General features: G+C 64.2%; 4 protein-coding genes across 13 annotated transcripts; 3 read left to right on the top strand and 1 right to left on the bottom strand.

The window, feature by feature from the left end:
• The first annotated feature begins 26 nt into the window (after positions 1 to 26).
• Positions 27 to 9,727, top strand: LOC148412253 (ATP-binding cassette sub-family C member 1-like). Of its 9 annotated transcripts, XM_088434641.1 has the most exons (31): positions 27 to 515; positions 1,004 to 1,183; positions 1,465 to 1,590; positions 1,669 to 1,806; positions 2,116 to 2,235; positions 2,317 to 2,378; positions 2,634 to 2,762; positions 2,849 to 3,028; positions 3,759 to 3,936; positions 4,044 to 4,205; positions 4,273 to 4,365; positions 4,430 to 4,633; positions 4,759 to 4,905; positions 4,974 to 5,061; positions 5,118 to 5,200; positions 5,272 to 5,385; positions 5,531 to 5,707; positions 5,780 to 5,947; positions 6,186 to 6,372; positions 6,457 to 6,529; positions 6,597 to 6,702; positions 6,793 to 7,000; positions 7,267 to 7,577; positions 7,637 to 7,836; positions 7,925 to 8,051; positions 8,140 to 8,241; positions 8,310 to 8,456; positions 8,525 to 8,683; positions 8,776 to 8,942; positions 9,062 to 9,256; positions 9,329 to 9,583. In XM_088434641.1, the coding sequence occupies exons 1-31, from the start codon at positions 390 to 392 to the stop codon at positions 9,435 to 9,437; spliced, it is 4,566 nt and encodes a 1,521-aa protein (XP_088290767.1). In that variant the 5' UTR covers positions 27 to 389; the 3' UTR covers positions 9,438 to 9,583. The 9 variants fall into 9 exon arrangements, 8 of the variants coding, with proteins under 8 accessions (XP_088290767.1, XP_088290759.1, XP_088290763.1 ...); XM_088434638.1 differs by lacking the exon at positions 27 to 515 and having other exon boundaries at positions 776 to 1,183; positions 2,634 to 3,028; positions 9,329 to 9,625; XM_088434639.1 differs by lacking the exons at positions 27 to 515; positions 7,925 to 8,051 and having other exon boundaries at positions 776 to 1,183; positions 2,634 to 3,028; positions 8,079 to 8,241; positions 9,329 to 9,625.
• On the bottom strand, positions 9,724 to 19,032 carry LOC148412251 (fibroblast growth factor receptor 1-A-like). Its single transcript, XM_088434652.1, is given in 18 exon segments — positions 9,724 to 11,903; positions 12,494 to 12,599; positions 12,861 to 12,998; positions 13,064 to 13,134; positions 13,225 to 13,347; positions 13,416 to 13,490; positions 13,492 to 13,595; positions 13,668 to 13,778; positions 13,844 to 13,965; positions 14,019 to 14,137; positions 14,218 to 14,411; positions 14,476 to 14,608; positions 15,464 to 15,651; positions 15,749 to 15,872; positions 15,936 to 16,129; positions 16,266 to 16,379; positions 16,902 to 17,034; positions 17,266 to 19,032. Coding segments are annotated over 17 exon segments (2,064 nt in total). The 5' UTR covers positions 17,011 to 17,034; positions 17,266 to 19,032; the 3' UTR covers positions 9,724 to 11,864.
• Positions 10,319 to 14,885, top strand: LOC148412252 (stanniocalcin-like). 2 transcript variants are annotated; one of them, XR_015867926.1, is made up of 5 exons: positions 10,319 to 10,700; positions 10,775 to 10,917; positions 11,003 to 11,214; positions 11,361 to 14,641; positions 14,725 to 14,885. XR_015867926.1 is itself a non-coding variant. In XM_088434675.1 (4 exons), the coding sequence occupies exons 1-4, from the start codon at positions 10,319 to 10,321 to the stop codon at positions 11,617 to 11,619; spliced, it is 996 nt and encodes a 331-aa protein (XP_088290801.1). In that variant the 3' UTR covers positions 11,620 to 14,885. The 2 variants fall into 2 exon arrangements, 1 of the variants encoding a protein (XP_088290801.1); XM_088434675.1 differs by having other exon boundaries at positions 11,361 to 14,885.
• A 202-nt stretch (positions 19,033 to 19,234) lies between the features above and the next one.
• actr1b (actin related protein 1B) lies at positions 19,235 to 23,138 on the top strand. Its single transcript, XM_088434670.1, has 10 exons — positions 19,235 to 19,467; positions 20,386 to 20,450; positions 20,536 to 20,611; positions 20,718 to 20,843; positions 20,952 to 21,076; positions 21,157 to 21,373; positions 21,478 to 21,570; positions 21,733 to 21,969; positions 22,047 to 22,087; positions 22,616 to 23,138. Exons 1-10 carry the CDS (start codon positions 19,420 to 19,422, stop codon positions 22,716 to 22,718), a joined length of 1,131 nt encoding a protein of 376 aa, XP_088290796.1. The 5' UTR covers positions 19,235 to 19,419; the 3' UTR covers positions 22,719 to 23,138.
• The last annotated feature ends 103 nt before the right edge of the window (positions 23,139 to 23,241 follow it).

Below are 23,241 nucleotides of genomic sequence, written 5' to 3'. Positions count from 1 at the left end.
TTCGCGCGGCTTTAACGTGGCGGCCGAGCGCGGCTTTTGGTCCCGACGGGCTCGGCCGCCGCGGACAAAGTTTGTTGGCGGCCGCGTGTCACAAGATGGTGTCAAATGGCTGCTTTTGTGTCAAGATGGTGTCAAAGCACTTGTTCCCCGAATCCCAGCCTTCAAGCCGCCGCAACCCGGCCTTTTCTGTCCTCAAATGAAGGGCGGCAAGTCGCCCGGACGCCGTTCGCTGACCAGAGCGCTTCCCTAAGCCTTTTCTCGCTCTTCCCGGCGCGGAAAAAGAAAACGGAAAAGAAAGGCCGAAAAAAGGAAAAGGAAGGCCGAAAAAGCCTGCGTGTTTGTGTGCCGGCGCGTGCACATGTGGCACATACGTGAGGCCGGCCGGCGCCATGTGGCACGACGGTGCGACAAAAGCTCCAGCGCGTAAAAGCGGGACCCCGGCCCCCGCCGGCCCAGATTGTCGCGGCCCAGCCATGGAGGATTTGTGTCGACTGGGAGGTTTGGATCCTTTGTGGGTGAGCAAGTCGAGTTCTGCCTTTAGAGCGCCTCGTTGCACCCTGCTTGACGTCGGCCGCGCTATCCGATTTCACCAACCGGAAGCGGTCAAAAATCGGCTTCTTCGGTGCCGTCTGCATCCGCGGTCAGTTCCACGCCATAGGTGTGAAACCGCAGTCCCGGAGGGCCGGCGGTTTTCTTTCCCCGACGCACCCCGGAGCTCGGAAGCGACCCTGATGGGGTGCGTCGGGGGGGTGGGGGGGGGGCAGTATGCCGGCCCTCCGGGACCGGAGTTTCACACCGGCGCCGTAGAATAGGCGGTAGATGCAGGCGGCGCACGAATCCTCTGCTACGCATAAAGACAAGAGTCACGGACAGGCTTGGAGCAGGCCAGCAGGCGGTGCGGCCGGGCGCTCGCGCTCGTCGGATCGACGCGCCCGTCGGATCGACGCGCTCGTCCGCTCGCGACGTCGGCGTCGAATGACGCGCTTGTGTGCTCGCGAGGCAGGACTGGAACGCGACGTGGTACACGAGCAAGCCCGAGCTGACGCGGTGCTTCCAACACACGGTGCTGGTGTGCGCGCCCTGCGTCTTCCTGTGGGCCTGCAGCGCCCCCTACCTGCTGTATTTGCACCTGCGGCCCCCGCGCCCGCCCCTGCCGCTCTCGCCGCTCTGCTGCACCAAGACGGTAAACGTGCACGCCGACACTTCTTTATTCCGTGGGGTCTCCGCGACGGAGATGTCCAGAACAATGTTCCTTTCCTTTTATTTACACACTCAAGAGACGCGAAGATCAATGCCGGTTCGGAAGACTCGAAATAAGAACATGCGGCAAATGTCTCGGTCTACTGTGTCTGGAACTGTAATAACCTCCCGCTGAATGGACGTTCCCCAAAAAGACGAGGCCGGAAGTAAGCGGGCGGATAAGCTTGCACGCAATCCCACTCGGATCGATGTGTATGTGGGCAGCTGCTGAGCTTGAGCCTGGCCTCCTTGAGCCTGCTGGAGATTTTCTACCTGCTGGTCAAGAAGAGCGGCGAGCTCCGAGGCCACGCCGTCTTCCTGCTGGGCCCGCTGGTCCGATGCGTCACTCTGGTGGGGCCGCCGCCGTCGGTGCCCGCGCCGCGCCGCGCCGCGCCGCGCGCGCAGCCTGACGATGTGGCGCGGCGGCAGCTCCTGTCGGTGCTGCTGCTCCACGCCGAGAGGAGGAAGGGAAGCCGCTCTTCCGTCCTGCTCTTCCTCTTCTGGACTCTTCTGGTCCTGTGCTCCGTGTTTCCCCTCAGGCTCGCCGTGGAGCAGATTCTTCAGCAGGTGCGCGCGTGACGCCTCGCTTGCCCGCGGCCAAAAAACAAAACAGAAAAACTTTCCCGCAACATTTACCGAGCCTTTGGTCAGCTTCAGGCCCCGCGAGGCATAGCGACAACGTTGCGCGACGGGAGTCGGGCTAAGCCACTGCGGCAAGTCCTGCACATGTCAGAAGTTGCCCCCCCCCCCCAACCCAACCCCCGCTGGTTTTTGGGGGAGGCAACGCAAACATTACAAACGCGAAAGCATTTTGCGTTCCCTTCTTTTTGGCCGTCCTGCAAGTGATTGCCGGGCGGCGCTCTCCCTCCGTTTCAGGGCTTCGCCTCGGACGCTCTGCGTTTGGTGGCGTTTTTCATCTGCTCGGCCCTTCAAGCCGTCCAACTGGTGCTGAGCGGCTTCTCGGACCGGCGGCCGGCCGGCGCCCCCCGCCCTCAGGTACGCCCGAGCCGGCCGCGTGGATTTTCGCCTTGGTTTTGCCGCTGACGAGGGCGCTTCTGTTTGGCCCGTCGATTTCAGAGGGCGTGTCCCGAAGAAGACGCCTCCTTCCTGTCCAACTTTTTCTTCTTTTGGTTCAGCGGGTGCGTACGCGGACACGCGGCGCCTCCACTCGCGGGCCGAACGTTCCAAACGGGACGCCGCCCGGGCGCGAACCGTAATTAGCGCAGGACTGCACGCTAGCCGTTCAAAGGTGTACCTACCGCGCGCTCGAAACGGAGCACGCGGCTGCCGAGCCTCATTCCGCCGGAAGCGAAAGAAGGTCGGCTCCGCGTCGGCGCGCCCGCCCTAATAGCGTCCGTGTGTTCCGCGCCGACGGCGACGTGGCCCCGGCCCAGGCTGGTGATCCGGGGCTTCCGGCGGCCCCTGCGGGCGGCCGACCTGTGGACGCTGCGGGACCAGGACTCGACGGAGCGGATCGTGCGGCGGCTGGAAGCCGCCTGGACGCCCCCGCCCGCCCGCCGACGGTGAGAAGCCCCCGCTTAGCGCGCCTAAGTACAAAAGCGTCGTTTCCGCCGGTTCCCGACCAGTCGCCGGCTGTCCTCTTCGGCAGGGAGCCGGCGGCGGCGGCAACGGAGAAAAGCCGGCTGCTGAGCGAGCCCCCCGAAAGGCGCGGCTACCTTTCCTGCCTGCTGGGCGCCGTGGGGCGGAGCTTCGGGCCCTACTTCCTGACGGGTACCTTGATTCTGCTCCTGCACGACGCCTTCATGTTCGCCGTCCCGCAGGTGCTCAGGTGGCCGGCGCTGCGAGCCGACAGCGCGAGCTCCCTTCCTCCCTTGCGCTTTTTCGAATATTTCTATCCGGGCCGGCCCATACTTGTTTTTCGCCACACGTATATTGGTAGCTCGGTCTTTACGTTCCCGGGAAAAGAAGTCGTCGGCGGCTGCTTGGACCGATAGCGTAAGGACTCGCGGCCGCATCCCCCACGGTCACAACCTAATCGTTGCCATACGTCTCGAGCGCAGCGACGGCTACCCGAATGAATGAACGGGGAGCGGACAGAGATGAGCACGGTTCACCGAGCCCCCGCCGTTCGGAAACCACGCCCCGTCCGCTCTATTCGTTTGGGTTGGGCCGAGTCACGAGGCCGTCGCTGCCCTTAAGTGCCGCCCTTCGGTTTGTGATCGTCGCCGTCAGTCCGCGCGCTCGCCGCTATCTTCTTTCTCTGGAAGATTACGAGCAAGCCCGCGCCGTTCCGCTCTGAGCTCGGATGGCGGCGCCTGCCTCCTTCTTCCAGCCTTCTTCCGCACGCGTGATACGCGCGGTCTCCTCGCGCGGTCTCCTCGCGCGGTCTCCTCGCGCGGTCTCCTCGCGCGGTCTCCTCGCGCGGTCTCCTCGCGCGGTCTCCTCGCGCGGTCTTCGCAAACAGCTCCCGACAGAAAGAAATCCACTCCTACCAAAACACGTGTGGCAAAACCCAAATGGAGTAACCTAGACACTAACGGCGAGGGCGTCCGGCGCAGCCTCCTGCTGGGCTTCATGCGGGACGAGGACGCGGCCACGTGGAAGGGCTTCCTGTTCGCCGGCCTGCTCTTCCTGTCGTCCTGCCTGCAGTCGCTGCTCAACCATCAATACATGTACCGATGCTTCACGCTGGGCATGAGGCTCAAGAGCGCCATCATGGCCCTGGTCTACCGGAAGGTAAGCGGCGGCGCCGTCCACGGAGCCGGGCGTCCACCGAGCCGGGCGTCCACGGAGCCGGGCGTCCACCGAGCCGGGCGTCCTAAAGCGTGCGTCCGCGTCCTCAGTGTCTGGTGATGAGCAGCGGCGCTCGGCGCCAGTGCACGCTGGGAGAAATCATCAACCTGATTTCCGTGGACACCCAGAAGATGATGGACTTTGTGGTTTACGTCAACTGCGTGTGGGCGGCGCCCGTCGAGATCGCGCTCTGCTTCTACTTCCTGTCCGACGTAAGCCGGCGCCCCGCGGCGGAACCCCGGCGCCCGGCCGCTGACCCGCGCGCCCGTCCGCCCGCAGCTACTGGGCTTGTCGGCGTTGGCCGGCTTGGGCGCCGCGCTCCTGATCTTCCCTCTGAACGGGCTCATCGCAAAGCTGAGGAGCAAGCTGCAGGTGAGGTCGGCGCGCGGCCGCGCCGTCCCGTCCCGCCGGACCGGACTTTGCGGGCTTCCCCCAGGAGGTGCAGATGCACTTCATGGACAATCGCATCAAGCTGATGAACGAGATCGTGAGCGGGGTGAAGATCCTCAAGTTCTACGCCTGGGAGGACGCCTTCTTGCGGCGCGTCGGCGTCCTGAGAGACGGCGAGCTGGACGCCCTGAAGAAGTCGCAGGTCCTCTACTCGGTCTCGCTGGCCTCCTTCAACTCCTCCCCCTTCCTGGTGAGCCGTCGCTCACGAGACCTTTCTTTTCTACTCGAAAGCTGCGCTGACCTCAAACGCGAAGCGCTCAGGCGGCGGCTTCCTCTTAGAATCGGAATCGGAATCGCCCGGACCTGTGTCCGCAGGTGGCGTTTGCCGTGTTTGCGGTTTACGTGCTGAGTGACGAGCGCAACGTCCTGGACGCCCAGAAGATCTTTGTGTCCGTGGCCCTCATCAACATCCTGAAGACGCCTTTGAGTCAGCTCCCGTTCGCCATGAGCACCACGTTGCAGGCGAGCGCCGAGCCCGGCGTCCGCTCGGCTCCCGACGGAGCCCCGCCCTGACCGCGCCGCCCAAACAGGCTTTGGTTTCACTCCGGCGTCTGGGGAACTTCCTGTGCCGGGATGAGCTCAAGTCGGACGACGTGGAGCGCCGCCCCCTTTCCGACGGTACGCGGCTCGCGGCGGGCCCTCGCCGACCCCCCGACGCACTTTGTCCTCTTCAGACGGCGAGGCGGTCCTGATCCGAGACGGCCATTTCGCTTGGTCCCGGGACCAAGCGCCGTGCTTGCGAGGGATCCACTTGAAGGTCGGGGCGCGTCCCCGTCCCAAGCGCGGCCGGGCTCGGGCTCCCGCTCATCCCCGCGTCCTTTTTGGAAGGTGAAGCGCGGGGCGCTGGTGGGCGCGGTGGGCCACGTGGGATCGGGAAAGTCTTCCTTGCTGTCGGCCATCTTGGGAGAGATGGTGACCAGGGGGGGCTCCGTCCTGCTCAGGGTGAGTTTTGCGCAAGAGGCGGCTCGGCCGGGCCCGGGAGGCAGTCCGACCTGGCGTGTTTGGCCCTCGGGTGTTTGATTTCCGGAGGACCGTTTTGGAGAGCCTCAGGCGGTGCGGGCCCGTTCTCGGGCGCTTCTGTCCACAGGGGTCCGTGGCATACGTTCCTCAGCAGGCCTGGATCCAAAACGCCACCCTGGAGGAGAACATTTTGTTTGGGCTGGACAGGAAGGAAAGCTGGTATCATCGCGTGCTGGAAGCCTGCGCCCTTCTGCCGGACCTGGAAGTCCTGGCGGCCGGAGACGCCACCGAGATGGGGGAGAAGGTAGGCTGGGGCTCGGGCTCGGGATCGGGGTTTGGGCGGGCGGAGGCTGACGGGCGGAGCCGCCGGCCGCAGGGCCTGAACCTGTCCGGGGGTCAGAAGCAGAGGATAAGCTTGGCCCGAGCCGTGTACAGGAAGTCGGACGTGTACCTGCTGGACGACCCGCTGTCGGCCGTGGACGCGCACGTGGGCCGGCACATCTTCGAGCGGGTGCTGGGACCCAACGGACTCCTGAAGGACAAGGTGAGCGCGGGGGGCCCCATGGACTCGGGTCCCCCGGCCCGCCGCCGGCCGGCCAAATCTAGAAAGCGCCTTAAGCCGTTGTCGCGCGGCTGCTTTTCCCTTCCGAGACGGGTACCTGCTAGGGCGAGCCGTCCCGGACCCGCCGCTCGCGTTTCGCGCGGGAACCGGGACGGGCCGGCTCGGAGATCCGCGGCCCGCCGACAGCCGCCTTTTCTTCCCTTTCGTCGGCCCGGCTCAGACGCGGGTCCTGGTCACGCACAGCCTGGACCTGCTGTCCGGGGCCGACCTGGTGCTGGTGATGGAGGAGGGCCGCGTGTCCGAGATGGGCTCCTACTCGCAACTGCTGGAGCGCGAGGGGGCCTTCGCCAAGTTGATCCAAGACTTTGGCCAGAAGCGGCCCAGGGAGGGCGGCGCCTACAAACGCGGTACCCGGCGCCGGCCCAGCGCGAGCGCGCGCGCGCGGACGAGCCGCCTTTGCCCACTCGGGGCCCGCTCCTCTGTGTTTGCAGTCAGCAGGAAGTCCTTGTCCCGCCTGAGCTTCACCGACTTCTCCATGGATCTTTCTCAGGAGCAGCTCATCAGGTCCCTCCGCCCCCCGCGCCGTACGGGCGTTCCGCCGCGCTTACCCCCTCGCCCGCCCCGCTTTCAGCTGCGACACGAGCGGCGCCAGCGTTCGTTCGGCGGGGCTCTGCGAAGACCCGCCCCCGGATTCTTCCGGCAGACTCACGCGGCCCGACGAGGCTCGCGCGGGGAGAGTGAGTGCCCGCGGGGACGAGCGCCGCCGCGGTCCGGCCGCGGCCCGGCCGCAGCCCGACCTTTGTCACGCCCGCGCCTTGCGTCGGCAGGTCAAGCCGCGAGTTTACGCCGACTACTTCCGGACGGTGGGCCCGACCTTCATCATGACCATCGTGTTCCTGTGCGCCTTCCAGCAGGCCGCCTCCCTGGCCTACAGCTACTGGCTGAGCCTGTGGGCCGACGAGCGGCCCGGCAACGCCACCCGGGCCGAGCACGCGCTCAGACTCGGCGTCTTCGGGGCGCTGGGCTTGACTCAAGGTCGCCGCCTTTTTCCGCCTTTTGGGAGCGGGAGACCCCCGAAGGTGCTCCGCTCGGGGGGGCGCGCCTCCGGGTTCCTCCCGCGGCTCCAAATCCCAAAGCTATCGCTGGTTTTCGCGGCCGAGATTTGACGCGATCCCATTGATTAAAACGAGCCGACAAACAAAAACGCGTCTAGGTAAACGCGGCGGGAGAAGGAATCCCCGGCGCCAGGCCTCCCCACTGCGGGCCGAGGTCGGAGGCTCATCGGGGCTCTGGCCCCTCAGGTCTGGCCATGTTCGGGAGCACGGCGGCGGTGGCCCTGGGCGGCTTGGTGGCGTCGCGCCGGCTCCACGCCCAGCTGCTGCGCGACGTGCTGCGCTCGCCCATGGGCTTCTTCGAGGCCACGCCCAGCGGCAACCTCCTCAACCGCTTCTCCAAGGAGATGGACGCCATCGACTGCATGATCCCCGAAGGGCTGAAGATGATGCTGGGCTACCTGTTCAAGCTCCTGGAGGTCTGCGCGGTGGTGCTGGCGGCCGCGCCCGTCAGCGGCCTGGCGCTGCTGCCGCTGGCCTGCGTCTACGCCTTCATCCAGGTGGGCGGTCCGGCGCCCGCCCGGATGAAGGCGCGCCGACGGACGCCGCGCCTTTGCAGAGCTTCTACGTGGCGGCGTCCTGCCAGCTGCGCCGGCTGGAGGCCGTCAGCCGCTCGCCCATCTACAGCCACTTCAACGAGACGGCGCAGGGCGCCTGCGTCATCCGAGCCTTCGGCCAGCGGGAGCGTTTTGCGCGCGAGGCCCGGCGCCGCATCGACCGCAACCAGGAGGCCTACTTCCCGCGCTTCGTGGCCACCAGGTAGCTCCCGCGGCGCTTTGGCCGTCGGCGCCCTTTTGCCCACAGCGCCCGCTCCGCTCTCCGCTCTCCGCTCTCCGCTCTCCGCCAGGTGGCTGGCCGTCAACCTGGAGTTTCTGGGCAACCTCCTGGTCCTGGCCGCCGCCGTCCTGTCGGTGCAAAGTCGGGACCGGCTCAGCCCGGGCCTGGCGGGCTTGGCGCTGTCCCACTCGCTTCAGGTTGCCCATCATTCTCTATGTTTCAAGGGGCCGAGAGGTCCCGAGCGGACAGGGATGGCCAGGGCTTTTCGCTTTTGTGGCGCGGCAGGCGACGGGGATCCTGAGCTGGATCGTTCGCTCGTGGACGGACGTGGAGAACAACATCGTGTCGGTGGAGCGGGTCCAGGAGTACGGCGGCACGCCCAAAGAGGTGGGCCCGGGAGCGCCGCCGTCCCCCGGGTTTCCTCAGCCCTTCCCAGCGGCCCGTCCCTTGTTCAGGCGGCCCGGCTCACCGAGGGCGGCGGGCTGGCGGACGAGTGGCCGGCCGCCGGCCGCATCCAGTTCCAGGACTACGGGCTGCGGTACCGCAAAGGCCTGGACTGGGCCCTGAAGGGGATCTCCGTGGACATCCGGGACCAAGAGAAGGTGACGGCCCCTGCCGCCGCCCGCTCTGCCAACGCCGCCCGCTCTGCCAACGCCGCCGCCGCCGGCAGGTGGGGATCGTGGGCCGCACGGGAGCCGGCAAGTCCTCCTTGGCCTTGGCCATTTTCCGCATTCAGGAAGCGTCCGCCGGACGCATCCTCATCGACGACGTGGACATCGCCGGGGTGGGCCTCCGCGACCTTCGCTCCCGCATCACCATCATCCCTCAGGTCGGCCCGCGCCGCGAATCATTGAGAGGCGGGGGGGGGGGGCACTTGCGGCGTACTGACGCCCGCCCTCGGACCCCTCCTCCTCCTCCAAGGATCCGGTGCTGTTCTCGGGCTCCCTGCGGATGAACCTGGACCCGCTGGACCAACGTTCGGACCAGGAGCTGTGGCGCGCGCTGGACTTGGCCCACCTGGGCGCCTTCGTGCGCCAGCTGCCCGATCAGCTGCGCCATCAGTGCTGCGAGGGCGGCGACGACCTCAGGTCCCCGCCCGCCGTTCCGAGCGCTCTCGTTCTGTGGGAAAGGAGCCGAGGCGCCCCTCCCTTATTTTTCGCCCGTAATTTTGAAGCGAGCGTGTTTGCGTTTGCGGCGGCGTGCGCAGCGTGGGCCAGCGGCAGCTGCTGTGCCTGGCCCGAGCCCTGCTGAGGAAGAGCCGGATCCTGCTGCTGGACGAAGCCACGGCCGCCGTGGACCCGGAGCTGGACCGCCTGATCCAGTCCACCATCCGGAGCCACTTTGCCCGCTGCACCGTCCTCACCATCGCCCACCGCCTCAACACGGTCCTGGACTGCGACAGGTGCCGGCCCTTTTCGCAAAGCCGGCCCCTTTTTCCGGGGGGGCGGCCTGACCCTCCCTTTGGGCCCGGCAGGATAGTGGTGATGGAGCGCGGCGCCGTGGTGGAGGCGGACGCCCCCGCGCGCCTGATCCAGCTGCAGGGACGCTTCTATCGCATGTGCCAGGAGGCCGGCCTGCTGTGAGGCCCCGAGCCGGGCCGGCGTGCCGTCGCCGCGCGACCCGCGCTCGCCGACCCCGGACCCGCGCGGGTCGCCGCTTCCCGGAGATAAGGCCCCCCCGCGCGCGCGGCCCCCGGGAGGACGTGCCGGATAAAATCTTCTTGGCTTTGGGCGGCTTGGCCGTCGCCGCAATAAAATCATGTCAAAACCGCTGTGTGTGCGTGCGTGCGTGTCTCGCTTTTGCAAGAAACCACGCTCCACTAAACAAAACAAAACAAAACAAAGCAAAAAATGACAAAAAATAAGTCTACCGTAAAAAAAAATACACTAATAGTAAGGGTTATTTGCACAAAGAATAGGTCTGCCGTAAGGTTTTTGTTTTGCCAAAAAAATATTCAAAAAAAATGACAGTATATTGTGAGGCTTTTTGAGGAAAAAAAATGGACAGTATAATAAGGTTTTATTTTTTGCAAAACAACGTCAATCGATAGTTAGGGGTATTTTTTTTCTCCAAACTAAAGTGAAGACTATCGCAAGGCTTTTTCTTTTCTCAATAAACGAGTCGAGTAAAGCTTTTTTCTATAGTAAGCTTTATTTTGCAAAAAACAACGTCGACGCGAGTTCGGCGTATAGAAAACAAAAGAGCAAAATGCAGCGTTCATCCATCGACTTTTTTCTACTTGAACGGATGAAGCGAATAGCAAAGACGCGTACTTCTTTTGCAGAGTTCGGACTTGCAGCTCGATCCTTTTGGTTTTGAAGAGCGCGGACGTTCAACCGACTGACGACGACGACGAGCCAAGTGGTGGAGCGATTGAGAAAACAAATGAAAAGCGTACGGGAAGGGAAAAAGAAAAAAAGTCCCCCAAGGACGTCAAAACACGCCTTTGGGATCGAAGGAGCTAATGACGCGGCGCCTGCGATTTTCCCTTGTGGAAACAGGCACCATTTTTTTTTTTTTTTTTCTTTCCAGGGAGGAAGCTGTCGCGCTCGAGCGGAGCGAAGAAGAACGTGAGGCGAATGCCAATGGGCGGGACGTGACGTCACGGAGCCGGCGCGCGCCTCCTTTAAAGGGGGCCCGCCGGAGCCGCGTCCCCATCCGTCCCGGCCCCTCGGTCCCGTCCAGTCCCTTTGCTCCCTTCCCGGCGGTCGGCGCGAAGATGGCCAGCTCCCGGCGGTGCGGCGGGCTGCTCCTGGCGGCGGCGGCGCTGGCCTCGGCGTGCTGCTCGGAGCCCCCGAGCGAGGAGGCCGGGCCGCGTCGCGCCCGCTTCTCCTCCAACAGTCCCGGTGAGCGAGCCGTCGAGCCGGCGAGCCGGGGAGCGAGCGCCCGCCCCTCTGAACGCGTGCGGCGCGCGCCGCAGCGGAGGTGGCGCGCTGCCTGACCGGCGCGGTGGCGGTGGGCTGCGACTTCTTCTCCTGCCTGGACAACTCCACGTGCGACACGGACGGCATGCACGACATCTGCGAGCTCTTCCTGCACGCCGCCGCCACCTTCGACACCGAGGTCAGAGGGCGCGCGGGGCCCGCCGCCGCCCGCCGGCCCGCGCTTGAAAGGGGGCGCCGATGCGAAAAGGCGTTGCGCGGCCTAGGGCAAGACCTTCGTGAAGAAGAGCCTGCAGTGCGTGGCCCAAGGGATCGGCGCCAAAGCCTTCCAGACCATCCGCCGCTGCAACGTCTTCCAGAGGATGATCGCCGAGGTGGAGGAGGAGTGCCTGCTGGCGCACGGCATCTGCGGCGCGGCGCGCGCCAACCCGCTGGCCTTCGCCCGCGTGGTGCAGGTGCCCGCCCACTTCCCCAACAGGTGAGCCGCGGCGCGGCCGGGCGAGGGCGAGGGCGAGGGGGAGGGGGAGGGGGAGGGGGTCGGGCTCGGGGTCAGGGCGCTCCGTAGGGTTTTCCGCCAAAACGCGACGGAGGCCGGAGAGCCGGCGCCCCCTCTGTCGGCCGCAGGTACTACAGCACGCTGCTGCAGGCGCTGCAGGGCTGCGAGCCGGACACGGTGGCGGCGGTGCGCTCGGGCCTGCTGGCCCTTTTGGGCCCCGACGTGGAGACCTTCCTGCGCATGGTCCGGGACGGGGAGTGCCAGGCGGCCCGGGCCGGCGCCCCCGCCGACGACCCGTCGGCCTGGAGGAACGTGCCCGTCTTCAACGTGCAACCGGGCTTCCGGGGCCGCGACCCCACCCACCTCTTCGCCCGCAAGCGCCGCTAGGGCGCCCCGCTGATTTATGCTCCGCCGGGGCGGCCGGCTGATTCATGCGCCCGCCTCCGCGCCGGTCGCGGAGCGCCGATCGGGCGCGCCCAATAAAAATGCCGCCCGGCCCCCCTTTTTGTCCGGCGTCTTTCCTGTCCGCACCCGGCGAAAAAGAAAACATCCCGACAGCACGTTTTTGCTTTTGTCTCCTTATTGACAATATGTACACGCGTCCCGAGCGACAAACGATGACGACGATCCATCTAAGGCGGCGACGGAGTCTGGCTGAGGTCCAAGTATTCCTGGAGGCGAAGTCGACGTTGGTCAACAGGGCTTGCGGGCAAGTTGTTATCTTCGGCAACTTTCGGCCGTTAGCAATCCGGGCGGCGAGCGACCCGAGCAGCGTTTTTAGCACGCGGCAGTGCTGGCGCCGTCAGCTCTTGTTTGGCGATGCCAAACATTTTCGGCACTTGCTAATGCTAGCACTTTTAGCTGTTGTTTCGCAATACGGGCCATTCGACATGTTAACGTTTTCAGAACTTGCTAACTTATTACTAGTGTTACGGGCCAATAGCAACGTTAGCGGCAATTTCCGGCATTTGTGGCGGCCGGCAATGCCAGCAGCATCAGTCGTTAGCAGCAGTTCGTCACTTGGCCACGCTAGCAGTATTAGCCGTTACCAATAGCGACGGTAGCAGCAATTTCCGGCATTTGTGGCGGCCGGCAGTGCCAGCAGCAACAGTCGTTAGCAGCAGTTCGTCACTTGGCCACGCTCGCAGTATTAGCCGTTACCAAGAGCAACGTTAGCAATTTCTAGCGACGCTAGCAACTTCAGCAGTTACTTAACGGGACCGCGTCGGTCCCGGACGGCGACAACGGCTCGGCGGTTTACCTCCTCGGCCAGCGCGCTCAGCGCCGCATCCAAACGCCGGACGAGCGCGGGGAAGGTGGGCCGGCAGGACGGCGCGGCGCGCCAGCACTCCCGCATCATCGCGTAGCTGACGGAGCACAAAGCACACGGCCACTTTTGCTCGTTCCAAATGTGAAACAACTTGGTTCGTTTTGCGTCGATCGCAAAAAACTGCGGAAAAGTTGACGGCCGGCCGTCAATCGGGCCGCACCCATCAAATCCAGGATGAAACAAATACGCGACGGGCCAATCGGGGAAATCGTAAGAGGAAAATGAGCGGAAAGCGGCAAAAACCGGGACGGGCTTTGGACCTGGGCCGGAAGCGAGGAAAAGGGCGCTCGCTACTCACAGCTGCGGCGTGCAGGCGTGCGGCTTGTCCATGCGGTGGCCTTCCTTCAGGAGCTTGAAGAGATCCTCCACGGGGACGCCGGGATACGGGGACGCTCCCAGGGTGAAGATTTCCCACAGCAGCACGCCGAAAGACCAGCTGGGGGGGGGGGCCTTAGGTTAGGGAAAATTCCTCCGGCGGCGCCCGCTCGCTCGGGGACTCACACGTCGCTCTGGTGCGTGTAGACGCGGTCAAACAGAGCTTCGGGCGCCATCCACTTGACGGGCAAAGGACCCTGAGGAACACGCGCACGCACACACGTGTTCGCACTTCCTCTGAACTGGACTGGTGTTCTAGCTCGGGAGCGTTTTGGCGGACGTCTCACATTGGTGGTCTTTTTGTAGTAGTCCGCGTGGTGCACGTCTCTGGCCAGGCCGAAGTCGGCGATCTTCATGACCAGGTCGTGCGTGACCAGAACGTTGCGGGCCGCCAAGTCCCTGTGGACGCACTGCGGACGGCAAACGTGGGCTCGGAGGGGCGCGCGGCCGACTCCGGGGCGGGAACGGGCGAGGTCACCTTCCTGGACGCCAGGTAGGCCATTCCCCGGCCCACCTGGTACGCCGCCGACACCAGGTCCCGGAGGTCGGCCCGGGCCGCCGGGCGGCGTCGGTACTCCGCGTCGGGGGGGGCGGCGCGCGCGGAGATGCTCCCTGAGGTTCCCGCGGGCGGCGTACTCCACCACCACGTACAGCGGCCCTGGAAAAAGCCGGATCCCGCTCGGGCCCGGCCGGGACGGGACGCCCGGCCGGCCTCGGCGGCGCGGCTCACCGTCGCGCGTGCAGGCGCCGATCAGGTTGATGATGTTCTTGTGGCGGCCGATGGTCTTCATCATCTCCATCTCCGAGACGAGGTCCATCAGGTCCTTGTCGCCGGCGTCGGCTGCGCGGCGCGCGCGTCAGGCGCGGGCCGGGAAGCGGCGCCCCCCCCCCCCACCCCCGACTCACCTTTCAGCATCTTGACCGCCACCTTGGTGACGCGCGCCGGACGCTCCTTGTCCAGGCCCACCGCCTCCGCCAAGGCCACCTGGCCGAAGCAGCCCTCGCCCAGCCGCTGGCCCAGCGTCAGACTGCGAAGCGAAAACCTGAGCCGGTGCTCAAAGCGGGCGAGCGGGCCGCTCACCTCTGGCGAGGGACTTCCCACCGAAGGTCGTACGGCAGCTGGTAGTCGCGGTCGGATGGACCGGGCGGAGGCGCGGAAGGCGCCTGGGAGCGGACGGAGGACGGAGACGGCAGGGACACCTGCCGGGGACGCCCTCGGCCGTTATGGCGCACGCGCACTTTTTTCTTTTCTTCCGTCCCGCCGGCCTCGGCGCCCGCACCTGTCTCTTGAGCGCCGCGCTCTTGGCCAGCTTGCGGACGGCCGGACGGCCGGCGGGGGCGGGGCCTTTGCCGGGCCCGCCGCGCAGCTTGCAGAAGACGGCGCCGAAGGTCAGGGCCAGCGCCGCCGAGAAGCCCGCGCAGTAGACCGAGATCTGAGCGTAGCCGGGCGGGACGGGGGGTCCGGGGGGCGGGCCTACCGAGGGACGCGTCGACTGAGCGCGGGGAAAAAGCGGCCGAGGAGGAGGAGCGCGGCGTACCTTCCAGCACGGTGAGCCAGGCCGAGCGGTGCGCCACGCCGCCGGCCGTCTCGGCCACGCAGGCGTACCGGCCGGCGTCGGCGGCGCTCACGTTGGCCAGCGTCAGCAGCTGCGGGTCTTCGGCCCAAATGCCCTGGGGGCACGCGGACGGGCTTAGCTTGATGCGGTAAGCTCCCCCGAACGCGGCAGCGCAAGAATACTGTCCGTACGACAGACTCCTCCACTTGTACTTTGGCCTATTTGCTGCAGTGTCTCACAAGCGCAAAAGACATTCCTGCGGTTGAACGGGGGCGCTTCTGTGACCAGAAGGGACATGTGTTTCTGTGAGGGCCCCCCCCCCCCTCCCCTCATTCTACGTCCGCATTTATTTGTGATCCAGTTCCCCTAGAAATAAAGGGCTTGAAAACATACATAGGTTGGATTTCTTCGCATATTATGCTAATATAGCTCAACGCGCTTCACACAGCAGATCGACACGCTTGGCGAAGCTTCGACACGCCGGCACGGCAAGCCTTTGCTTCCGACGAGCCCGATCGCAGCTATCCACTAAGCGCCGCGGGATTGAGCGCCGCGGGATTGAGCGCCGGCTCCCCGGACGCTTGCGCGCTATTTGGTGGAGAGCTACAAAGGCAAAGCGCCAAAGACCAAAGACCCGCCGGAGACGACCGGAGAAAAACCCCGGCGTCGGCGTCCCGCTTTGGCAATTGAGCGATTTGCCGGCAGTCGTCGCAACGAGCCGTCTAATCGTTGGCAAATGTCGAAGGCTAAACGGATGGAGTCCGACTCCTCTGGCGCTTTTCTACCCCGGGTACTCGAAGCGCCTCACGCTAGTCATTTAGCCACTGGCGACGGGCGTCTTGCCCGAGGACACTTCGACGCGGCCTTGCCGGTCGGGAGATGGGATCCGCGGCCTCTCGACTTTCGGGCATTTGTCGATTACGCGTCAAGTCCAAGGGAGGACACGCAAAGCGCGGGGGCGGCGCCGCACCTCCACGACGGTTCCGCGGGGGCGGCGGTCGGGTCCGGCGGCCGGTTCGGCCTCGTCCACCTTGATCCACAGCACGTGAGGGGGCGGGTCGCCGGTGGCGCCGCAGGCGAACTGCACGCGCTGGCCGGCCGCCGCCGTCCGATTGGCCGGGAGGCCGGGCTTCAGCGCCGGCCCGTAAGCCCACGGCTCTGGAGACGCGGAGGGTGAGCTCCGCCGGCGCCAAAGCCCCACGCTGGCTCGCTCGCCGGCTCGCCGGCTCGCTGGCGCGCTGGCGCGTCAACTCACCCACCACGTCCAGCACCATGTGGTGGCGGATGGTGCCGTGCGGGTTGCGGGCCACGCACGTGTAGTTGCCCCCGTCCGACATCAGCAGCGTCTCCAGGACCAGCGCCCCCGCCTTCCGTCTGATCTGTCCGGGGGCGCGAAGGTAAGGGGATCTCGGGCGCGGCCCGGGGCGCGCTCGCCCGCGTACCTCGAAGCCGCCCGGCCTTCGCAGCTGTCGCACGTCTTGCCCGTCCTTGTACCAGTCCAGCGAGGGGGCGGGGTTTCCCTTGACCCCGCAACGGAAACTGACCCCGTGCTTGACCGGTTTCCGGTAGAGCGCCTTCATCTTGCCGGGGGACGCCCAGCCGGGAGGGGACGCCCGGCCGGGAGGGGACGGCCGCGCTGGACGGAAGAGGAGATAAGCCGCCGAATCGGGCCCGGGGTCCAAATGTGGACGAGCCACCGAGGGCCCGCTTTGGACACCCTCGCGTCAGCGGTCGAGGAGGGCCCCGCTTTTGGATGGACGGCTTCGACTCACGCGCTTGGCGGCCCCGCGTGGCGTTGCGGGCCGCTTCCGTTTCCTCCGAGGACGACGGCTCCCCGTCTTCGTCGTCATCTTCGTCGTCCTCGGACGACGCGGACGCCGGAGCCGCTGAAAGGACAAAGTGGAGTCGGCCCCGCTCCTGTCGCCCCCGAATCGGAGGCGCGCGCATTGTTCAGGCGTTCCGGCGCCCAGAGGACAAAGGACTCTCGCAAACGTCGCGGGGAACGAGTTAGCCGGAAACTCTCCCATTTACCGGGACAAGAACCGGTCGCCGGTTGTTGTAGGGGAGCAGATCGGTCGGCGCGTTCGAACAACCGGGAAACGGCTCGGCCTTCCGACTCGGAACGCATAAACGACCAACTGGCAACGGCGGATCGGTCGCCGGTCGGTGTCTACACGCGTCAAGGGGCGGAAAACAGATTGGTCGCCGACTTCGGACGAACAGGAAACGGCTCGGCCTTCGGACCGGTCGCCAGATATTTTCACAACACGTGGAGACCGGCAAGCAACGGTCACCTGCTCCTTTCAAACACGGGACTGGTCGCCAGTGTGCGTTCGGGGAGGGAACACGTTGACAAACAGGGAACGGCTCGGCCCGCCGACTGGTCGCCGGTCGCCGGTCGTGCTCACCTGCGCCCGAGCGGAGGCGGTCGTCGCCGGAGGGGCGCGGCCTCGTCACCGGAAGCAAACACATGAGGGCCAACGGCAGCAGCAGCAGCAGGCGGCCGCGCGGCGCCATCTTGTGTCCCGTCGAGCCCACTTCCTGGACGCACCTTCAAGTCGGTTAGAAATCGAAAAGTCCAAACGTGCGATGCGCGATCGATTCATCGGGCGGCGCGCATCCAACGGGAAAAGGGCGGGCGGAGACAGGGTGACCAGACGACTGACACGCACACGCGTACATGTCATCGACAAACTTTCGGAGCAAGCCAAACTCCAAATCGCGAGCTCGTCCCAGGCGGGACCGGACCGAGGCTCGCGTTCGGAGACGTACCCGTGCGCCGGAGGTCCAATCCGCCGAGACGCACCCGGGCGCCTGAGGTCCAATCCGCCGGGACGCACCCGTGCGCCGGAGGTCCAATCCGCCGAGACGCACCCGGGCGCCTGAAGTCCGATGCGCGCGCGGGACGTACGAGCTGGCGAAGCTCCACTCGAGCTTCTTCTTTGCCGTCTCGCTTCACTTGCGGAGGGAGAGACGGCGGCGGGCACGCGCACGAGCGCCTCCGCGGGGGCGGGGAGAACCGGCCGTCCTTCCGCCCGCCGACGATTCGGGCCGCGGCTATCGATTCGTTTCATGCGTATCCATGACACGGAAAGCTCGCGACTCAGAAAGTCCTTCCGAGGAGAATGGCGGACGATCTTCCCGCCGCCTCGACCCCAATACGGATGAAGAACTCAAGGCTGAAAAATGCCCGTGACGTGACGCGCGCTCGAGAAACGCACACGCACGCAGTCAAACAGAGAAGGATTGTGCGCGAGTGGACACAGCAGTCTTTGTGATGCCGTCAAGTGGCGGGCGAGCGACTGTTGACCTTCGAACGCGCCCGTGCACCTCCACGTCATCTTCACTTGGATCCGTATTGGGAATTCGAAACTAGCGCTTCCTCTCTTCCACGGCGCAAGGCAGGCGCGCAATGGCGCCTTCCTTCCTTCCGCCCGTGCTAGTAACCCGCGGGCCCAAACTAGAAGCCCGACTCGACACTATGTGCACGCGCGCGCGCCCTACTAATTGGGCCAAAACGCACATCGACTTGCGCTCAGGTGCATGCTACTCGGTCGTGGCGTATTGGTGGGGCTGAATTTTCGCTCATCGCTGTCTTAGATGTTGAGAGCATCAAACAAATCGAAAATGTGAACATTTGGCCACTGAGCGAGGTGGACTCGCGTTGAGTTGCATGCGAAGAAAAGCGGTCAAGTTGACACAAAAAAACAGGAAATTGACTTCTCCTTGAACCACGTGTGCGTGTGTGTGGCCCAGTCCAAATAAAGACGGGTGCGCGTGCACGCCCACATTCCACAGTTTGCGGTACGCGCGTGCGCGCGGGGAGGAGGCTGCCGAGTCGGGTGCGTGTGATTCCGGACAAGCACGAGCCTCTGACACACACACACGCACGCACACACGCACACACACACACACACACACACACACACACACACACACGCACACTATTTGTCATCCAGTTCGTCCATTATGTTTCACCTCTCCCATAGAAAACACGCGCCCATCTTGTCCGATTAGCTCAATATAATGCTTATGGATAAATATCAACGTCGAATTCGCGTGCAATATGTAAGTGCGAAGCGTAGCCTTTCTTGGTGTGCGCGTAAAGCGCTAATCAAACGCACCCTACAATAATAGTCACTTGACGCCTACGTCATCTTCTGACGTCGCAAGCGGAATTTAACTTTGTAATCTTTTGATCGCAAAACTAAAAGTGATCAGTGCGGAGAAGCAGGAAGTTATGGTGTTGGCGGAAAAAAAACGTTCTGCTTGCGGATCCGTTAACTTGCGCGTTCCTCTAAACGATTCGAGGAGCAACGGCGCCCTCCGCTGACAGTTTTGCGAGTCGATGAAGAGGATGGTTTTAACCCTCTGTTTCGATCGGCAGAAGCCCCCTTATCATTTCCTGCGCCCCCACCGGAGTGGCTTCGCGGTTTCTGCAGAAAGAGTAGTTTTCAAATCGAGCCATATTAGACAATGACCACGAAAGAAGTCGTTTAGTTACTGTGTACGGCATGCGTTGATCCTTTCTTAAGGTTGCGTCCATTTGGGTGAAACGCGCGTTTCTATGCTCGGTAGGGAAACCGCATCAGTTCCAATTCGCCGGCCGCACGCAGGTCCTAATTCCCATTGGTCGGTTTTCCCGCCCGTCAACGGCAGCGTTCCGCGCGATTGGCCAGAGTCGCCGTCAGCCGTCGCGCCGGCGTATGGGCGGGGCGGGGCGGGGCGGCGGGGCGGGGCGGGGCGGGGCGGCGGAGCGGAGCGGAGCGCCGGTCGCGGTCGCCCCGCTCATCAGGCAGCGAACGAGCGAAGGAACGGGCGGGCGGTTCTGCCTTGTTTTTCTCCCCCCCCTTCGCGCTTCGAACGCCGCTCGGCACCCAAAGTGGACACCGACAGAGACGGCGCGCCTCCACATTCTAGTCCGTCATGGAGTCCTATGACATTTTAGCTAATCAGCCGGTGGTGATCGATAACGTGAGTGCGATGACGTCACCGACCCACACCCAAACCCGGGCCGTCGCGAGCTAGCTCTTAGCTTAGCTACTCTATTGTCTCGGAGCCAGCCGCGGCCTCCTTCTCCCCTTCTCCCCTTCTCCCCTTCTCCCCTTCTCCTCCTTCTCCCCTTCTCCTCCTTCTCTCCCTTCTTCAACGGCCGTCGCTATTACACGCACGAGAAAGCGACGGCGAACGCGAGCGGGAGATTGTTTTGATCCGGCTCGAGCTAGCCGAGCGCCTGCTAGCTAAGCCGCCGAGTGACGGATGACAAGCTAGCTGGCTGGCCGGCTAGCTTGTTTTGCTTCGGCGTCGCGCTCCGCATTTCACCGAAAGCTTTTGTCGACTTTCAAATTGTCACGGGCGCACGGGCTGCGATTGGCAACCCCCGAAGAGCCGTTTGGGCCGGCCGCTCGCCACTTAAATGAAACGGCATGCCGCTGCGCCGCATACGTTGTTTTCGAAGGAAGCTTCGGAGAAGCCAAACTCCCATTGACGAGCAATGAAGAAACGTTGATGAGAAGAAGATCTGTCAAAAGCAACTAGCGATCGGCTGTCACGTTCATCGACGGCCAAACTCCTAATGGGGTCATGGATCAATGGCGCCGTTTCGCTTAAAAGGACCCAAGGCTTCATCAAATTTCAGCCTCCACAGTAATTGTTGTCATTTCTGCAGCAGTAATTGTTGTCATTTCTGCAGCGCTTCCCGAAATCGGATTGAACTTTTGCGCTTAAGCAAAAGTCGACATTTGTCTTTGGAAAAATGAGGACGGAAGCGGCGCGGGCCGGCTCGGCCGTGAGACAAAGCGGCGCCCTGTCGCGGGGCGGCCCGCGGCCGCGTCCCGTGATCTTCCCCGTCGTCCTCGCGCTTGCCATTTGATCACGCCTCTTTTCCCGCAGGGCTCGGGGGTCATCAAGGCCGGTTTCGCCGGAGACCAGATCCCCAAATACTGTTTTCCCAACTAGTGAGTCGCGCCGGCCGCTCCTTGGTCTTCGAGCGGAGCAAAAGCGTCACCGCCGTGTGTGTGTGTGTGTGTGTGTGTGTCGCAGCGTCGGGCGCCCCAAACATGTGCGCGTCATGGCGGGCGCCTTGGAGGGAGACCTTTTTATCGGGCCCAAAGCGGAGGTAAGTGATTTCCGTCGAGACGGCTTGACGACGGAGGCCTCGTCAATAAGGAGACAAAAAGCTGGGCGCGTCACCCGTCGCCCCGTTTTGCGGCGTTGGGCGGCAGGAGCACCGCGGGCTGCTGTCGGTGCGCTACCCCATGGAGCACGGCATCGTCAAGGACTGGAACGACATGGAGAGGATCTGGCAGTACGTTTACTCCAAGGAGCAGCTGCAGACCTTCTCCGAGGAGGTGGGCGGGCCCTTCCTTCCCCGTCCCGCTCGCGCTTTCCGCCCGCCGCGACTGACCGGCGACTGACCGGCGACTGACCGGCGACTGACCGGCGCCCGCCTTTTTCAGCACCCCGTCCTCCTGACCGACGCGCCTCTCAACCCCAGCAAGAACCGCGAGAAGGCCGCCGAGGTCTTCTTCGAGACCTTCAACGTTCCCGCGTTCTTCATCTCCATGCAGGCCGTGCTCAGCTTGTAAGCTCGCGCGTCGGCTTCTGCGCGCGTTCCCGAATTGAGCCGGCTCGCCCGCCCGCGGCTGTCGCGGCGCTCCCCAGGTACGCCACGGGGCGCACCACCGGCGTGGTGCTGGACTCGGGCGACGGCGTGACGCACGTGGTGCCCATCTACGAGGGCTTCGCCATCCCGCACTCCATCATGCGCGTGGACATCGCCGGCAGGGACGTGTCGCGCTACCTGCGCCTGCTCCTGCGCAAGGAAGGCTACAACTTCAACACCTCGGCCGAGTTCGAGGTGGTGCGCACCATCAAGGAGGTGACCCGCCCGCCGGCCGGCTGGCAAAAGGCGCGTGGAGCGCGCCTTGGTAACGGGTATTCCTTGCGGGCGTTTTGACGCGTCCTTCCCGCCCGGGCCTCCAGAGGGCGTGCTACCTGTCGCTCAACCCCCAGAAGGACGAGACGCTGGAGACGGAGAAGGCCCAGTACGTCCTCCCCGACGGGAGCGCCTTGAACGTGAGTGGGCGGCGGAAGGGCCCCGCGTCGCGGCGCCGCTGACCCCCCGCGTCCCGGCGCCGCTGACCCCCCGCGTCGCGGCGCCGCTGACCCCCCGCGTCCCGGCGCCGCTGACCCCCCGCGTCCCGGCGCCGCTGACCCCCCGCGTCCCGCCCCGCCCAGATCGGGCCGGCCCGCTTCCGCGCCCCCGAGCTGCTGTTCCGGCCCGACCTGGTGGGCGACGAGAGCTCGGGCATCCACGAGTTGCTGGCCTACGCCATCCAGAAGTCGGACATGGACCTGAGGCGCACGCTCTTCTCCACCATCGTGCTGTGCGGGGGCTCCACGCTCATCAAAGGCTTCGGGGAGCGCCTGCTGACCGAAGTCAAGAAGCTGGCGCCCAAAGACGTCAAGATCAAGGTCGGCCTCGTTCGTGGCTTTCGCTCCTTCTCGCTCGCCCGCCCGCCCGCCCGCCTGACGCGCGCCCGTCTGTGCAGATCTCCGCCCCCCAGGAGAGACTCTACTCCACGTGGATCGGGTACCCGCCGACTCTTCTTTCTTTTTTCGCCGGCCGAGCTCGGGTCGGGCCGGAGCATCGGCTTCCGCGAGCCGGTCGTCAAATAACGACTTTGTCGCTTGATCTACTCAGCAAAGGCGATGGAAAAGTTGACTCTCCCAAAGTCATTAAATGACGAATCTCGCCGATTACGCTTGGCAGCTCATAGATTATTTGAGCTAACTCGGCGGCGGGAAAAAAAAAACGCCGCTTTAGCCAATTTACCGCTCGAGTCCGTACGAAAAGAATTCGTCGGCGCCGAAAACGACTCGGCTACCCAAGCGCTCGCTTTTCACCTGAAAGTAAGCCCGACTGAGGCAAGGCGTTTTACAAAACGGGGCTACTTTCCATTTGACGCGGTCAAAAGGAAAACACGGCCAGCGCCGGAACCGCCAAGCGTCAGGAAGCCCGAAAGAGGCGCAAACGCTGAAATGGCACAAAAAAAGAATGGCTCGGAATGCCCGCGCGGGCGCGGCTACCAACCTTGTCAACCCCGCCCCCTGTATGCAGAGGCTCCATCTTGGCCTCGTTGGACACCTTCAAGAAGATGTGGGTGTCCAAGCGGGAGTACGAAGAGGACCGAGCGCGCGCCATCCACAGGAAGACCTTCTAGGACCGCCCCGGCCCCGCCCCCGCCCCCGCCCGCCACATCACACGTGTCAAAAGTCCAGGTTGTTTTTGTTTGTTTTTCCCTTTCTTTTTGCTACCGTTCCATTCCAAAGTTTTCTATTGTGACAAAACGCCGGCGCCGTTTTTGGCCAACTTGTCCGCCCCTTCAAAGACGGCCGCCAAAAACGCCGCCGGACGCGGACGCGTCAAACCCGGCAATCAAAAAGGAAACGAAAACCCACGGGCCGATCGAGACGGAGGCGGTCGGCGCCCGTTAGCAATTGGCGTCGGCCGGCAGAACGGCGGCCGGCCGAGCCGCTGGACCTTTTTTCAAGCATCAATGACGAAGGAAAAAAAGGTTGTTTTTGCTCATCGTTATTATAATGATTGCATTAAAGAAATACGTCTGCTGCTCTAATGCTCATTTCTTTGTTTGCTTGTTTTTTTTTGTTGATTTTGCACACGCCCACAGGACAACTGTTCTTTTATTAGAGTTATTTTCCACAATGTAAGGCACGCCTTCAATT

The sequence above is a fragment of the Hippichthys cyanospilos genome, chromosome 15 (genome assembly GCF_059441005.1).
Source record: "Hippichthys cyanospilos isolate Australia breed blue-spotted pipefish chromosome 15, RoL_Hcya_1.0, whole genome shotgun sequence".
Taxonomy (NCBI): Eukaryota; Metazoa; Chordata; class Actinopteri; order Syngnathiformes; family Syngnathidae; genus Hippichthys; species Hippichthys cyanospilos.
This window is presented reverse-complemented; position numbering and strand designations above follow the sequence as displayed.

Excerpts from the sequence above, each read along its gene's own strand:
- LOC148412253 (XM_088434632.1), top strand. The coding sequence starts at position 820 with ATGCAGGCGGCGCACGAATCCTCTGCTACGCATAAAGACAAGAGTCAC. Across the intron at positions 5,062-5,117 it reads GCGCCGCCCCCTTTCCGACG|ACGGCGAGGCGGTCCTGATC; the intron begins GTACGCGGCTCG and ends TGTCCTCTTCAG. Across the intron at positions 8,457-8,524 it reads ACATCCGGGACCAAGAGAAG|GTGGGGATCGTGGGCCGCAC; the intron begins GTGACGGCCCCT and ends CGCCGCCGGCAG.
- LOC148412252 (XM_088434675.1), top strand. The coding sequence starts at position 10,319 with ATGACGCGGCGCCTGCGATTTTCCCTTGTGGAAACAGGCACCATTTTT. Across the intron at positions 10,701-10,774 it reads CTTCTCCTCCAACAGTCCCG|CGGAGGTGGCGCGCTGCCTG; the intron begins GTGAGCGAGCCG and ends CGCGCGCCGCAG. Across the intron at positions 10,918-11,002 it reads CCGCCACCTTCGACACCGAG|GGCAAGACCTTCGTGAAGAA; the intron begins GTCAGAGGGCGC and ends TGCGCGGCCTAG.
- actr1b (XM_088434670.1), top strand. The coding sequence starts at position 19,420 with ATGGAGTCCTATGACATTTTAGCTAATCAGCCGGTGGTGATCGATAAC. Across the intron at positions 19,468-20,385 it reads AGCCGGTGGTGATCGATAAC|GGCTCGGGGGTCATCAAGGC; the intron begins GTGAGTGCGATG and ends CTTTTCCCGCAG. Across the intron at positions 21,571-21,732 it reads CCGACGGGAGCGCCTTGAAC|ATCGGGCCGGCCCGCTTCCG; the intron begins GTGAGTGGGCGG and ends CGCCCCGCCCAG.